This window comes from Triturus cristatus, chromosome 9 (assembly GCF_964204655.1).
Source record: "Triturus cristatus chromosome 9, aTriCri1.1, whole genome shotgun sequence".
Classification (NCBI taxonomy): Eukaryota; Metazoa; Chordata; class Amphibia; order Caudata; family Salamandridae; genus Triturus; species Triturus cristatus.
Window position 1 is genome coordinate 214,045,600 of NC_140592.1, and position 17,553 is coordinate 214,063,152.

A 17,553-nucleotide genomic window follows, 5' to 3' on the forward strand; every position below is an offset into this window, starting at 1 on the left:
CATATTTTAATATCCAGATATATTACTATCATCAGTAAATCTATTTATGAGCTCAAGATCTTATGCCACAAAACGGCTTCTGCCTTGTCTATCATTTTTAAGGCTGTGGGAAAGAAATTGGGGTCCCATATAATGATAATGTGGTTACCTGTGCAATCAGTCAGTGGTGTGAATGTTCCTTCGCCATATTTTCAAGCGAATATCTTCAGGCCATTGGCTACATTGCTATTGGACTTTTCTTAAGTAGTGCTGTCTATGTTAACCAGTTATCAAAATTAAGAACACGTATTTCTTTAAGCTTCTCAATTTTTGATCATTGATATTCCATGACCTTTTAAATTTCACAAAGGTTAAACTTTACTTATTTTAGCATTGACTGCTGGGTGCCTTTTTTTCCAGCGTAATCCTCAAAGCGTGGCAATGATTGTTGTAGCCCAACTGCAGAGTGGTCCATAATGAGAACATCAGCTGCATAAAATATTGCCTGAACTTCAAACTTTCCTAGATGTAGAGCATTTGATAATGCAGAGTTCAATGTTGTAACGAAAGCACTTATAAAAATATGAAATAAATACAGTGATAGCACGCAGCCTTCTCTTACTCGGTCTGGCGTTATATTTTTTTATATTCTCTCTGGCTCACATTAATGTAATAACTGCCAAAGTGTCAGCTACAAGGTATACTGACTCTTTGATGCGCCCATAATGACAAATCTTGACCTTAATGTAGGCCGGAAACGAGGTCAAATGCCTTAGAAAAGTCTATAGAGCCACGGTGTAGAGGGATCATTTCTAGAATGAGCACTTGGCTGAATAACAATGCTAACAACATACCGCTGTGTGTTGTGAAATTAGCATCCTTAAATCCTGTTTGAAAGGATGAGACAACATTGTTGTTATTAGATCATTCTAAGAGTTCAATCAGCAGCATACATGGAAATATTTTCCCCATAAGATATAATATTAATAGTGGTAAATATTTGTTCGTATTTTATCATTGTCTTGTTTAAGTCATGTTAGCCAATACCTTTTCATTTTACTAAACTTATATGTATAATATACAAACTTATAGGGCCTTTCAGCCAGCCCTCTTCATCCATTGGTCTGTTATTGTATCATTCACATTTTTCTCCCTCCCCCACTACACCATACAGCATGGGGCAAGGGGTCAGCCAACAGCAGCCATTGACTGACTTTACTATGAGTGACTGTATTTTACCCTTTCACAAGGAGCACATCTGCACACATTATAGTTGCCTTAAGTGTCAAAGACTACTAGGACAATGTATGGTGTTTGAGACAAAAACATGTTTTGCTTTCAGCTAGTGATTTTTTTTGTTTGATGAGGGTTCACAGCTTCTCCAACAATAAAGCTTTGCAAAAACAGTGACAAAGCAAAATAAGCATTGACAAAGTTGAAAGGTTATATTCCTGTCACAGTTGGCTCTTACAGTGGTCAGGAATCTTTCTAATTTTTAGTACACTTTTGAATGCGATCAATAGTAAATGTGCCCACCGGGTTGGAGCTGCTTTTACATGAGTACTCGAAAATCCCTCAGGGTCCATGGCATTTGAATTCCTTATGATAGCATAGCTTTCTGCCTCTGTGATGTGCATACCCAGTGCTTCATTATAATTCAATTCATTACCCTGATCATCTCCTTGGTATTTCTAAAGGTCTGCGGTGTAATTGGCCCACATTGGTTCTGTAAATGGTACAAAACTCTCATTTATATCAATTGATGTTTCAGCAAGCTCTCTTTACACTAATTTCCAGAACGTTTCATGGTTATCAATTGCATTAAGTAATATCACCACTTTTTGATTTGCTCAGTTCTTTTTTTATTTCTGATACATTTTTTAGGATTTGCTTGCTGATTCTGATCACTTCTATTATTTTTGACCAGAGTATGGTGCCCTATATTCTTGCTCCATAATCTCTCCCCTTCTATATTACTTTGAATTTGAACAAACTATTGGAATTATTTATTTTGCCTGGCAAGCCAAATATATATGTATTTTGTAGTTTTTAAGTAAGTTGGTAAACGTTTTCAAATTATGTCCATGGCTCTCCAATTCATGCTGCAAATCATTTATTCTTACTCCTAAATGTTTATTTGTAATCATATTTTTGAATATGTTCAGATTCATCACTCATTTCGACTCACTGTTTTTTCTATCATGATCATCAGTTACCTTTTTAAAGTGGAAAACATTATTCGGGGGGATATTGGTCACTTCCTTACCTTTAATGACTTAAACAGATTAATAAAAGAGGAACTATTCCCTGAATATAAATTAAGGTGACTTCCATGAACCCTTGTATTTGCTGGGTGGTGCTTTTTGAACCTTTCATCTAGATTCTTTATGTCCAGTTATATAAAATGAGCTGTTGTTATTTTTCCAAGATTGCAAGTGCGTAGAATCGGTATGATCTATCTGATATCCTTTTCCACTTCCCAGAAATCCTTATTGGGGGAAGATCAATATTGGCGTTACGATTCCCCACCCAACAGATCAAGCTTCCCCAATTTTTCATAATTATGTTTGTCCCAATTAGTTTACCCTTATGTTACTGGTATGGCATGCCATTTTTCAAAAATAGCTTTTACTATTATATTCTTCATGGGTTGTCAACTATTCTTTCTTTTTCTGGAAATAGTTTAATCACTATACACACAGATGATTTTATATCTATTTTGTTTATATTTACCAGAGATTTTTTTTACAACAAGTAATAAAATGCCACTTGTTCTACATGATTAACGTGTCTTACAAATGCTATTAAATGCTTTGTAGCCCAAGACGTTAACATCATTAGTAACTAATGTTTCTAGGAAAGCTTTTTTATCATGATTTTTTTATATACATCAGAAATTCCTCAGCATTCATTTTTTTCTGGAGTCTTGCTATATATTCTATGATGTTGATGTCACAGAATACGGCAGTTGGAATTGAAACCAGACGGTCATTCCGTCTGGCTTCCGACGGGCTCAAGGAACCCGTTGGCCAGTCGGAACCGGCATGTAATCCCTAAAGGTTGGTATTAGAAATGGGGTTTCTGGTTGGCTAGGGTAAGCACCTAAGCCAGGCAGAACCCACCACTCCTGCCAGGGTAACGGAGTTACACACACACGATAACCCCTGCTCACCCCCTTGGTAGCTTGGCACAGCAGTCAGGCTTATCCCAGAGTGTTGGACAGGCCACATGAAGGGCTTGCTCCCTCCCCGCACGACAGGGCCCAAACCCCGGACTCCCAGGTGTTACCCCCAAGGGCAACCCGCACCCCGTCTCCCAACGGAACTCCTGCCCCCGGACATCCATGTATCATGGGCCCGAACCACTACCGGCTCCCCCGGCCGGATCAGCCGCCATCTTGGACACTGCGCCACGAGGCCGCGCGGCCTCAGCCCGACCCTAACCCTGGGCCTGGCCGGCCCCGACATCCCGGCACCACCATCCACCCAGGAGGTGAACGGACCACTTGGCAGGTCAATGGGAGAAAGAAGCGTCGAGGGCTCTCCCCCGCCAGGTGCCGATCACCCTCCAGCTCCCCCAGGCGCTGGCTCCACCCCCTGCTGGGTGTCTGGACTCCCTCATCCCGGACCCCCCGACCTCCAAGTGCGAGGCTCCGGACATCAAAGGGCGCCAGACCTATAACTAGGGCAGCTCCAGAGCAGGAAGGCAGTTGTATCCTGGAGTCGAGAGACACCGAGAGAACTCATCCTTGACGGACTACTGGCGCTGCCGTAGCCCTGCCTTGTGAACTATCGTCCTGCCTGCTGGCGCTGCCGCGGCCTTCTGCAACATCCATCCTCGTCGGGACCTGCTGGCGCTGCCGCGGACCGTTGTAACGACCACCTTCATCGGGACCTGCTGGCGCTGCCGCGGACCGTGTAACGACCATCTTCACCGGGACCTGCTGGCGCTGCCGCGGACCGTGTAACGACCATCTTCACCGGGACCTGCTGGCGCTGCCGCGGCCCGTCCAAGCTAGAACACCGAGCTCGAGGATTGTGAGCTATCCACCATACCATCTCAGCTACCAGACTGGTAACCAGACTGTCCCGCTACCCCCTTTCCCCAAACCAAGAGACTCGAATCGAGGGGACCCCTGAGTCCAGACCTCCTTGTACCATTTCATCGTACCTTAAAGAAATCACCTATAAAGAACGCTAAATCTTATCCTTGTGTGGTGTATATCTGTGGGGGGGAAGTTATTCATCTGTACGATCGCTGGAGACGGCTCTCCCCGGAGACCTCTCCCCTTGTCCTCGGCCGACCCTCCCGGTCCGTCTAACATTGGTGGCCAGCGGCGCGATCCGAATCAACGCGTAATCGTACAGAGAGTAGCTCACCCCATGACAAAACCACGATGTCAACCAAAGAGAGCGGTTCCACCGAGAAATTCCAGATGGATAAATTGGAAGAGTATAGCCATCGCGAACTTAAACAATTCTGCATGGAACTAGGCATTGCTACCACCGGCCTGAGTACCAAAGACGATTTGAAGCACGCCCTTGAGTCGTGGGCGGAAACCGGGGTCGCTGGATCCCCCGACCAAAACGGTGTAGCACCAGAGGGGAACGCCACAGCTCCCGAGGAGCGAGGAACGGGCCTCTCGCAGGGAGAGATCCAAGAAAGAGAAAGAACCAGATTACATGAGTTGGAAATGGCACGACTCAAGATGGACGGTGAACTAAAGTTAGCCGAGCAAAAACTAAATCTAGAACATCTGCGGCTCCGAGAAGAACGGGAAGAAAAACAGAGGCAGAGAGAGCTCGAAGAAAAAAGACTAACATTCGAACACGAGCGCAAACTGGCGGAAATAGAACTTCGGAAACAGAATAAAGAACCGGGGGTGCCTGAGCGACCGCACACCCCGGGAGCAACCGAGAAGAAAGTCCACATCCCCAAGGATGTTGTCCGAGAGTATGTCCGAGAGGACGACATACAACAGTGGTTCAAAGCCTACGAGATCGCCATGACCTCCCACCGGATCGATCGGAGTGACTGGGGAGCCGGCCTATGGGGGAGGTTCGTCAACGAAGGCCGCGATGCCCTACTACAGCTCCCAGATCATCAGATGTCATCCTATGACCACATGAAGGCTGCCCTCCTCACCCGATATGGGCTCACACCCGAAATGTACCGCCAGAGGTTCCGAGACTGCACCCGGATCCCGGGTACAACTTGGGTGGAATACGTCAACTATTTCAGCCGAGCCTTCGAGGGTTGGATCAAGGGAAGCCACGTAACGACCTACGAGCAACTCTTTAATCTTATGGTGTGGGAGCACCTGTCTAACAACTGCTTCGTCGAGCTCAGGCAGCACCTCCTCGACAGTAAATTGACTGACCCACGGCAACTCGCCGCCGAAGCTGACCGGTGGGAAAGCACCCGAGTGGGCCGGAGAGGGCCACACGAGCAAAACCAAAACCACCAAGGTCAGCACCGTCCCCGAGGAGGAGGAGGAGGCCAGGGGCGAGGGAGAGACACCATCCCGGCCACTCCCGCGGCCAGCACCCCGCCCCCGGCCGGCCGGGGCAACCCCCCGATGCGCCCGGGGTTCTGAGCCAACGTCACGTGTCACCGATGCCAGCGAGTCGGCCACTACGCCAATGACCCGAGCTGCCCGCAGAACCAAACGCCAAAGCCCCGCCAGGTAGCTGCCGCCGCCCTGGGGGGAGAACAAATCTCCGAGGAACAGGAAGAATATGAGCAGGCACAACAAGAGTGGGAACCGGCCGCCATGGTTCTAGCGTGCCTAGGGGGAAAAGACATGGTCCCGCTGGCTCCCCTACCCGCCAACACCCGGAAATATGGCCAGTGGGTGAACATTAATGGGCGCCGGGCCGAAGCCCTACGTGACACAGGGGCCAGTGTGACGGCCGTCCGCTGTCACCTGGTGAAACCAGAGCAGATCCTGCCGAACATTCTCTGCCCCGTCCGCTCAGCCGACAATTCCGAAAGTCTGTGTCGGATGGCCTGCGTCCCCTTCGAATGGGGAGGGGTCTCCGGCATGTTGAAGGTGACGGTCCGGGATGATGCCCCCGTGGACTGTCTCCTGGGGAATGACCTTGAGAGTTCCCCGTGGGCTGCCGTCGAAAGAAGAGAGCACCTGGGGATGCTGGGCCTCCCGGACTGGGCCTGCGTAACCACCCGGTCCATGGCCGCCCGTGCCGTCCCCCGACCAGAAGAACCAGAATGGCCAGCACCTCCTCCCCGGGTCGCTCCAGTAGAGGACAACGGCTATACCGACCCCCCAGAGCCAACGCCCGAAGGGGTCACCCAGCCCCAGGACCTTCCCGGCCTGGCTCAATGGCGTCAAGAAGGGGGGCCCACCCAGGAACAGTTCCGCCAGGAACAGAAGACCTGCCCCTCCCTCGAGGGACTCCGCCAGCAAGCCAGCGCCCAGAGCGCAGGGGACTCCACCGGAACCCATTGGGTCTATTGGGATAACGACCTGCTATACAGTGAACAAAGAATCGCGGAGTTAGGGGCCAGTCGAGTGCTGGTGGTGCCCCTCCGTTTCAGAGACTTCCTACTAACTTTGGCCCACGATGTTCCCCTGGCTGGACACCTGGGCCAGGACAAAACCTACAGTCGCCTGGTGACCCACTTTTTCTGGCCGAAGATGCGGAACGACGTCCTCAACCACTGCCGGTCCTGCCCCACGTGCCAGGCCAGCGGGAAGAGCGGCCGTAAGCTCAAAGCCCCTCTGCAACCCTTCCCAGTGGTCACCACCCCGTTCGAGAGGGTAGGAATAGACATTGTGGGGCCCCTGGACCCCCGCACAGCACAAGGACATCGGTTCATCCTAGTACTGGTGGACCACGCCACCCGCTACCCCGAGGCTGTGCCCCTGCGAACTGTAACAGCTCCGGTGGTCGGCCGGGCCCTAATGGGGATCTTCTCCCGGGTGGGCTTCCCCCGAGAAGTCGTCAGCGACCGAGGCACAAACTTTATCTCGAAATATATGAAGTCCCTCTGGCAACAGTGCGGGGTCACCTACCGATTCACGACCCCCTATCACCCTCAAGGGAACGGACTAGTTGAGCGATTCAACCGCACACTCAAGGGAATGATTGGGGGATTGGAAGAGCCCCTCCGTCGCCAGTGGGATGTACTACTCCCGTGCCTCCTCTTCGCCTATCGAGAAGTTCCCCAGAAGTCCCTCGGCTTTAGCCCTTTCGAACTCCTGTACGGGCACCCTGTGCGAGGGCCCCTCAGCCTAGTCAAAGAAGGTTGGGAGATGGCCCCCCTAAAGACCCCCCCAGACGTCTTCAAGTACCTCCTGGCACTACGCAATCAGACCCGGCGCTTCAGGGAAATGGCAAAAGCGAACCTCGAGGCCAGTCAGGAGGACATGAAAAAATGGTACGATCAGAATGCCTCCTCCGTCGAATTCGAACCTGGTCAACAAGTGTGGGTGATGTCCCCCACCGAACCATGTGCCTTTCAAGATAAGTGGACGGGGCCCTTCAAAGTGGTCAAACGCAAGAGCCCCGTCACCTACCTCATCGACATGGAGTCCCCCCGGAACCCCCTCCGGGTCCTCCACACCAACAGACTCAAACCCCACTTTGTGCGCTCGGAACTCAGCCTCCTGATGGCTACAGACAGTGGGGCGGAAGAAGACTCCGAGCCCCTCCCTGATCTCCTGAAGACCCAGGAGAAAGACGGTTCCGTGGACGGGGTCCGGCTCTCTGATGCCCTCACCCCAGAGCAACGCCAGGGCTGCCGGGACCTCCTGCTGCAGTTTGCTACACTGTTTTCCCTCACCCCAGGGATCACCCCTTGGTGCTTGCACGACGTGGACACCGGGGACAGTCCCCCTATCCGGCACCGGGCCTACCGCGTACCAGATCGGGTGCGGGCCTGCCTCCAAGAGGAAGTATCCAAGATGCTCACGCTCGGGGTCATCGAACCCTCGGACAGCCCCTGGGCCAGCCCGGTCGTGCTGGTCCCCAAAGCCGCTGCCCCCGGCACCACTCCTGAACTCCGATTCTGCGTCGACTATCGGGGCTTGAACGCTGTCACCCGGACCGACGCTCATCCTATCCCCCGAGCGGATGAATTGATCGACCGCCTGGGGGCCGCCCGCTACCTCAGCATCTTCGACCTGACAGCGGGCTACTGGCAGATCGGTCTCACACCCCGGGCCCAGGAACGGTCCGCCTTTTCTACCCCCGATGGCCACTACCACTTCAAGGTCATGCCCTTCGGCATGAAGAATGCCCCAGCTACTTTTCAACGTCTAGTGAACCAGGTCTTGGCGGGGCTCGAAGAGTTCAGCGCCGCCTACCTGGACGATATCGCTGTGTACAGCCGCCACTGGTAGGACCACCTCCACCACCTCCAAGAGGTCCTGCAGGCCCTCCAGCGGGCCGGCCTCACGATTAAGGCCGGCAAGTGCCAAATTGGTCAAGGGTCCGTGACCTACCTCGGACACCAGGTGGGAAGTGGTCTGGTGGCCCCTCTGCAACTCAAAATTGCTGCCATCCAGTCCTGGCAACCCCCCGTCACGCAGACCGAGGTCTGGGCCTTCTTGGGACTCACCGGCTACTACCAGCGGTTCGTGAGGGACTATGGCAGCATTGTAGGGCCCCTCACGGGTCTCACGTCCAAAAAACACCCGAAGAAGATTAACTGGACCCCCGACTGTCAAGCGGCCTTCGAGAAGCTGAAGGCCGCCCTGTGCACCGCCCCTGTGCTCCAGGCCCCCGATTACAGTCGGGAATTCATTGTACAAACGGACGCCTCCGACCACGGCATCGGGGCGGTTCTTTCCCAGCTGAACCCCGAGGGTCTTGACCAGCCGGTGGCCTTCATCAGCAGACGCCTCCTGGCCCGAGAACAGCGCTGGAGCACAATCGAGAGGGAGGCCTTCGCAGTGGTGTGGGCCCTCAAAAAGCTCCGGCCCTATCTCTTCGGTACCCACTTCCGGGTGCAAACCGATCATCGACCCCTGCAGTGGCTAATGCAGATGCGGGGGGAAAACCCAAAACTATTGCGCTGGTCCATCTCCCTGCAGGGAATGGACTTCACTGTGGAACATCGACCGGGCCAAGACCACGCCAACGCAGATGGCCTGTCACGCTTTTTCCGCCTCGACGAGGAGAGTCCCCAAGAGGATGGGTGACTCTTCCCGCCTTCAGCTGGGGGGGACGCATGTTGGACAGGCCACATGAAGGGCTTGCTCCCTCCCCGCACGACAGGGCCCAAACCCCGGACTCCCAGGTGTTACCCCCAAGGGCATCCCGCACCCCGTCTCCCAACGGAACTCCTGCCCCCGGATATCCATGTATCATGGGGCCGAACCACTACCGGCTCCCCCGGCCGGATCAGCCGCCATCTTGGACACTGCGCCACGAGGCCGCGCGGCCTCAGCCCGACCCTAACCCTGGGCCTGGCCGGCCCCGACATCCCGGCACCACCATCCACCCAGGAGGTGAACGGACCACTTGGCAGGTCAATGGGAGAAAGAAGCGTCGAGGGCTCTCCCCCGCCAGGTGCCGATCACCCTCCAGCTCCCCCAGGCGCTGGCTCCACCCCCTGCTGGGTGTCTGGACTCCCTCATCCCGGACCCCCCGACCTCCAAGTGCGAGGGTCCGGACATCAAAGGGCGCCAGACCTATAACTAGGGCAGCTCCAGAGCAGGAAGGCAGTTGTATCCTGGAGTCGAGAGACACCGAGAGAACTCATCCTTGACGGACTACTGGCGCTGCCGTAGCCCTGCCTTGTGAACTATCGTCCTGCCTGCTGGCGCTGCCGCGGCCTTCTGCAACATCCATCCTCGTCGGGACCTGCTGGCGCTGCCGCGGACCGTTGTAACGACCACCTTCATTGGGACCTGCTGGCGCTGCCGCGGACCGTGTAACGACCATCTTCACCGGGACCTGCTGGCGCTGCCGCGGACCGTGTAACGACCATCTTCACCGGGACCTGCTGGCGCTGCCGCGGCCCGTCCAAGCTAGAACACCGAGCTCGAGGATTGTGAGCTATCCACCATACCATCTCAGCTACCAGACTGGTAACCAGACTGTCCCGCTACCCCCTTTCCCCAAACCAAGAGACTCGAATCGAGGGGACCCCTGAGTCCAGACCTCCTTGTACCATTTCATCGTACCTTAAAGAAATCACCTATAAAGAACGCTAAATCTTATCCTTGTGTGGTGTATATCTGTGGGGGGGAAGTTATTCATCTGTACGATCGCTGGAGACGGCTCTCCCCGGAGACCTCTCCCCTTGTCCTCGGCCGACCCTCCCGGTCCGTCTAACACAGAGGCAATGTCTAAAGTGTTTGCACAACACACACACTCCAGTTGACACACTAGGCACCCAACAAAAAGAGACTCCGCACAAGGTTATATAAAAATATCCTTTGTATTATAGGTAAAACACATTAGACCGCAATCACATAAATTACTTTGACACTAGGCAATGAACATAGGCATAACAGGTTATAAATCACTTTGCTAACCAGGCAGTTGCCAAACCCCGCGTTTAGTACACTGAAGTAAATACTAATAACTTGCACCTTAGTTCTTTGTATCATACATAAAGCACATCTGACCACAAACACTTAGTATCACAAGTGAAGCACAACATTAGAGCATAAAGAAAATGCAGTAGTTAGGTTGGAGGTCTAACCTAGATCACCCCCTTTAAATCAGGCCCGGAACGTAGGCTGTAGGAACCCCTGCATGCCTACTGCAAGCAGTTAAACAATATGTTGCCTTTAGGGACAGTACAGGGGTGGCCAAATATCTATGCTCCTTCCCCAGTGGGCCTCAAGCACAGCATCCCTGGACTTCGTTGGCCCCATATGCTATCGGCATGCCTGCTTGTCTATTACACCGAGCCCGGCCATGAGGTGAAGAGAAGGGCCAGCGTGATCTCCGTCAAGGATTCCTTCCCGCACGGCTGAATGCAGAACATAGGTCCAAATGCCTCTAATGAGATACCCACACAGGGAGGGGGGGGACCAGAACTTACACAGTTCCCCCTCAGGTTGCTGTGGACCCCAAGGGGCCCTACGGGACACTGCTCCTTTGCTAGTACATGGATGCACAGGTTCAGGTGCAGCCGGTGCTGCAAGACTGGCAGTGTCTCCGCTTTCCCCCGCACCGGGCTTCCTCTCGCCAGTGCAGATTGTTCCCGGGTCTTGCATCCAATTTGAGGACTGCGACTTATTTTTCATCATCAGACTTTGACCAGGAGCTAGAGAGGGAAATACAGAAAAAGGAGAAGGACTGAGGAAGATATTTGTAGGAAAGAGGTGCAAAGGGAGAAAAAAAAGGGATAATAAAGAACCAGAGATAAAAAGACAGTAAATTGTATGGTGTGAAATTAATAGGTATTCGGTGGAATCAAGACTAGGCAGCCTTGGCAAGTGGTAGCATCAGCAGCAAGCTCCTAAAAAAACTTTTGGTTCCCCCGACTTATGTAATTTTTACACAGTGGTCACTGTTTAACTCTATCCTCACTTGAGTCAAGCTGTTTTGTAAAATAATAACAGCCTTCTGGTAATTTAGAAAGGACAACATTTTTTGTACAAAACAGCCAATTTGAAGAGTTCATAACAATCGATCAGTCAGGTTTCAGATGTATGGATCAGACTGGCAACTATCAATCTCAAACACATAAATGCCTCTTGTACTGGGTGCTGGCATAGCAGGTAGGAGAGGACATACCTTCACTCCATAGAGTGGGTAAAATGGTAGATGATGCAGCTCATTGCCCTGTATATAGCCATGTAATTTTTATATGGATCCTTTTCTGCCTGGGATTTGATTTGATTTCTCTGGCAGAAGAACCATATTTATTTATTTGTTTTTGAAGAAGAGTTGAGGTAATGAGTACAAAAATTTACTTCCAGAAAATGGTGATCTGTTGAGTGTGCATCGTTATTAATCCCCCCTCTGCTGGTGTGGGATTATAGAGAAGGAGGGTAACATCACATGAAAATATCTGAATCATAAGCAATGTTGACAAACTTTAATCCGTCACATCTGATTCCTTATTTCTCATCACAATATATATTTTCCTCTTCTTTTTTTTCAGGCACAATATAGTAAAATGATGGATTCCGCTTCTGAGTCTAGAATGATGTCTCAGGTGAGTGCTTTAACTTTTTGGGTAGCACAATGTTCAAAATGAAGGTGAGTAATCTTCTTTCAAGCGTGGCCAGATGTTTCATTCGAAAGTGTGAGGCTCACTTAAGCCCACGTTTTGATATTTCACTTGCTGTGGCCGCGGCACCACTGGTGAGGATTCGCTTAAGCCCCATGTTTAATTGAATGAGGATCCGTCTCCTGTTGCGCATTCAGCTTGCAAATATCAATTACATTTTCCAAATTAAAGTCTTTGGTGTGAACCTGCTTCTCCTCATTTCTGGGGTTGGGCTCCTTTATGTTCTCTTTTGCAAAGATTGGATATAGACTCCTTGTGTTCTGTGCCAGAGCTGGAATCACAAGTTTATTTCTGTCCTTGCACAGTCACTTTCTCTCCCACATACTCAATTGGGGTGGTCTCTGGGGGTGGGCTGCCTGAGGCAGATGATACCCTAGTCACTACTGTTTCCTGGTGTGTGATTTTTGTGCTGAAGGGGAGTAAGACTTTCTAGCTTCTTCTTTATATGGAGATTCAATCTGAGTAAAGAGCACTGTGCTTGCTGGATGATTGCTGACAGTTTGGAAGTCTTCTTTGTTCTCTGATTTAAAAACCTCAGCAGTGATACATGTTTTATTGCAACTTTTCACACCCATGCATACTTCTTTCTGGTTCACTGTGGGGTCACAACCGGTCATGAACCCTACTTGAGTCCAATTTGAGACTAGTCAGTTTAACTTCCTCGATGACGCTGAATATTATTGTGGGTAATGTGGTCAGCTTGTCTAAGACTGGGAAACAGGAGCAGAAGATTGTTTCTACTAGATTGATTGTGGCCTGAGCTCGTACTATGAGCTAGTTAGGTGTTTCAACTTATTGTCTATTCCCACAACAAAGACCGCCAAGGTGTTAAGCAGGTTAACTTGGATATCCATTTTATCTGATTGATGGTTCATTGCCACTGCAACTGCCTGCATCATATTCAGGAGGGCTTGCCACGTAGAGCTTGCAGAGGTCTGGACTGATTCTGAGTCTCCTCCTTGTGTTGATGGCAGGCCGTATGTTTCAGGCATGTTTGGGCAGAACGACCCAAGGCCAAGAGATTTCCAAACCATTTATCCATCTTCTCATGGCATTCTTCAAAGGAGGTGGTCGGAGGAATCATCTTTCCATCGATAGAGTTACTTGTTCCCAGCCACCGGGGGATCTCTGATGGATGTCCTTCTTCTGTGTTTGGCAAGCAGAAACTGGGGGGATCAATTTTCTCTTTGAATGTGGGTGATTTCTCCAGTGCATCTGATGCAGCGGAGTTTACTAGCTCTATACATACATACACACAACACTCATTTAGGCCCATATACATTCATACATTCAATGAGATAGCAAATATCTGCTGGTCATCAATTTTGATTTACCTCAGAGAACCTTTACACCAGTATTCTTACCATCTCTGTCTCCTAAGTAAATGTACTTTGTCGAAAGATCTAGTAGTATTTTAGATTAGGGATGAAATACTAATACATTTAACCTTTATTCAAAGAACCACAGACTCGGGGGCATGGCCAGGCATCGAGGCAAGATGGCCGCGTAGAGCGTAGCTCAGCAACCGGCCCCGTTCTTTCGTCCATCCTGGACTAAAATCCGACCCGTCAGACAGCTGTCCGGTGTATCGGACCGCTTGCGGACACGAACCCTGCCAACTCCGGTCCGTCTCCGACCCCGGAGACCGACGCTACAACCGCTGTAATAGCGAGGCCTTCCCTCAGCACTCACGCCAGGTCCCACAGTGAAGCGTGGGGCCGGGGACGAGTGCCAGACGCTCTGGCGTGTTCCCACGGTGGCGCCGCGCCTGGGTGCGCCGCCGCCTAGAGTGGAGGTGTGTACGAGCAAAGGTGAATTGAGGCTCACCCAGCCCGGCTGTGAGTACCGACAGCACAATGAGGCCCCGGACGGAGTGAGGAGATCGGTGACTGGTGTTTGTTTGGCAGCTGAAGGTAATCAGCAGACGCCATTGCGTCCTCCAGCCTCGTTGTTCCCTGCTCTCCCCCCCTCGCTGCAGGCGGTCATCAGCGGCTGCAATCGCTTACCGTAGCCTCCTAGGGACTTCCGTCTGCTCCAGCATAGTGCCCTGCTGTGCCCCAAGATTTTTGAGGGGGTGGAGGCGGGGCAGCAGAAACCCCGAGGCGCTATCAGTGGAGTGGAAGGGCCGACTGCGACGGGGGTGAGAAGGCCCTCACCCCGACACAGAACTATTGCTGATATAAGGGACTTGTGGGGGTAGGGGCAGCCCCTGGTGCCCCCACCGCCTTCGCAACCAGTGCGGGGACGGCACTTTCACCAGCGGTAAACAGACCTAGAGGGGGCCCACTGAACAGTCGCGGGGGCACGTCAGCAGTCTAACCATCCAGCCAGTTCTCAGCCATCTTTGACGGGGGGGTTGCCCGGCTTGGGTGTCCTCGGACAGGCTAGCAGTGGACACACCAGTGACGTAATGGAGCACAGTAAGGTTGCAGGGACCCGTGGGCTGAAGACTACGCAATCCAATAAACTGGACCAGTACACTGTCCCTAAAGATGCTCAACAGCCCCGGTTGTCCAGAGATGCAAACTCAGGGGGCTGGAACGATGAGGAACAGGAAATCTCATTGAAGGACATAATGGACGCTATCACTGGTGTTAAGACCTCCCTGGAGTCAGTGGCGATCGACGTTAATCTCATCAGGGCTGACATGGCAAAACTGAATGAGAAGGTCAGGCAAGTAGAACTTACCACTGCTGGTCTGGTAGGCGATGTTGCCCAGCTTCAGGGGGAGGTCCGAGACCTTCAGGACATCCGCAAGCTCACTGACCTTAAGCTGGACGATTACGAGGGACCCCTGCAACGCAACAATCTCCGCATCCTTGGGGTTCCAGAAAAATCAGAGGGGCAATCCCCTGATCTCTTTGTCGAAGACCTTATTTTGAAGCATTTACAGCCCAAAGGCCTCAGTAAGTTTTTTGTTATTGAACGCGCCCACAGGGTCCCGGGCGGCCATCCCAAGTCGGGCGCTCCCCCGCGGCCCATGCTGGCTAGGGTTTTGAACTATTGTGACAGAGACGTTATCCTTCAAAATTCTAGGGCGGGTGCACCCCTCAGGTATGAAAATGCAGTCATTTCCGTTTTTCCCGATTTCACGCAGAGGGTACAACGGCAGCGAAGGTCATTCCTATCGGTCAAACATGACCTCAGAGAGCGGGGCTTGAAATATTCCATGTTGTTCCTGGCACGCCTTCGGATTGAGGCGGAGGGGAGAGCGTGGTTTTTCGAACATCCAGATGCTGCGGCAGAATGGCTCGAACGCCGCAAAGTGAGGAGTCCAGTCGACCATGACGGCGGTGGCAGTGTGGACGGTCGACCGGCCTGACGCAGGGACCAGCTTGGCAGCGGACTTCGGACTGAGTAACTGGGGCCTGTGAGGGGGTGGGCCTGGGAGGGGGGTTTCTAGTTTTGTGTTGCTGTGGTTCGTGGACTCAATTGGACCTGTGGTATTTGCTTTCATTTGGGTGTATAATTGACCTTTTTGGGGTCGGCAAACGGAGTGCTTTCATCCCCCCTCTTTTTCTCTTCTTTTTTCCCTCTTGAACCTTTTCTGGGGCGACAGGCACTCTGCAAGTTTTCGATGGGCAGTTCTAGGCCCAGAGTGCAGGGCAGCAGGGTGGGGGGTTGTTGGGAGGGGGAGTTTTGTTGTATTTCATGTGGCATTTATCACATCAGCAACTTCTATTGCAACATTAGAGGGGGAAGTAGACACAGGCACTGCAAGGTCCGCACCTGGTATGGAGATTTTCATAACTTATTATGGAAACATGTTGGGACTGAGGGATTAAATTGTTAAATTGGAATGTCAATGGGTTGGGGGACAAGATAAAACATAGTGTGGTCCTTCAATTCATAAAGCGCCAGGCCCCCGACGTTATCCTTCTTCAGGAAACTCATCTGATTGGTAATACTTGTAAAGCACTCCACGGGGGGGGGTTACGTGCTGTTGACCCACGCAGGATTCACCACAAGCTCCCGAGGGGTAGGCATACTGATGAAGAAGTCCTTCCCCCTTGTAGTGCAGGAAACCTGGACAGACGACAGGTGGCGTTATGCTGGGATCTCGGGCATCTGGGAGGGGCATCCAATTACACTTCTATCAGTTTACATGCCTCCGGGCCTCCAAGCCGTCACGTTCAGGGACCTCGGAACATTACTACTGAACATACTGAAGGGTCTGTTGCTGTTGGGGGGAGACTTAAACTCAGTGGTTTCAGGCACATTAGATCGTCACCCTTCGCGTGAAATTGCTTGCTCATCTAGTTGGCTACCCGATTTCCTTGAGGCTATGGGCCTGGCAGACGGTTGGCGGGCCATTAGCTCTGACACTCTACAGTACACCTTCCATTCCAGGGCACACGGGAGTCTTTCACAGATCGACTATTTTTTGATTACCGCATCTCAAATTGCCCATGTTCGGGAAATCAAACATCTTGCCAGGGGCATCTCTGATCATTCGCCGGTCTGGCTACATGTGGCTTTTGACTACAAACAGGTGTGACGGGTAGCCCCCATTAACCCGTGATATCTTCGGGATCCTCACATCCGTAGGGAACTCCTGGTAGCTATGGACAACTACTTCATTGAGAATGAGAACACTGTGGAATCTCCACAGACGCTATGGGAGGCCTTCAAGACGGTAATTCGGGGCCAGGCCCTGTCTTTGATTTCTGGGAAAAAGAAAGAGCGCCGGAGGGAGATGGAGGCCATTGAGGTGGAAGTCATGCAGTTAAAACTAGACCTAGAATCAGATGTCACATCCGAGAAACCCCACCTTCTTAAACTCAAGCAGCAGGACTATTGAGCACTGGCGACTGACCAGGCTAAGGCCGTGGGGAGAGCGGTGCAGGGGCGGCTGTATGAGGTGGGTGATAAAGCAGGGAAACTACTAGCGTGGCTGGATAAAAAGGATTGGGCAGGCAGACTAGTGCTGGAACTCCACGAGCAAGGCGGTAGATCCATTACGGACCCGCAAGACATAGTTGATTTGTTTGCCACCCATTTTGATACAATCTACTCTTCGGTCGCTCCTTATTCTAAAGAAGATTCCCATCAAATGCTGGCGGACATAGTACTGCCCAGATTGTCAGTGGACGACCAGGAGTTCATGGAGAGTAACTTGTCTAACGATGAAATAGCAGCAGCGATCAGGTCCCTTACATCGGGCAAGGCCTCTAGCCCTAATGGGTTGCCGATCAAACTTTACAAACTTAAAACCAGACAGATTGGCCCGCACCTAAATGCTATATATGAGGACTCTAGAGACACGGGGTTCCTACCTCTAGACCAAAGGACGGCCACTATTGTGACTATCCATAAGGAGGGGAAACCCAAAACTGATTGCAAATCATATAGACC

The 17,553-nt window shown here is 51.6% G+C and overlaps 1 protein-coding gene across 1 annotated transcript in view; it reads left to right on the forward strand.

The window, feature by feature from the left end:
• Window positions 1-17,553, forward strand: part of LOC146797629 (uncharacterized) — a 100,449-nt gene that overhangs the window by 52,162 nt on the left and 30,734 nt on the right. The window contains exon 4 of the mRNA XM_085627578.1: window positions 12,070-12,123. Coding sequence (XP_085483704.1) covers window positions 12,070-12,123 — 54 coding nt within the window. The remainder of the gene's footprint in view (window positions 1-12,069; window positions 12,124-17,553) is intronic.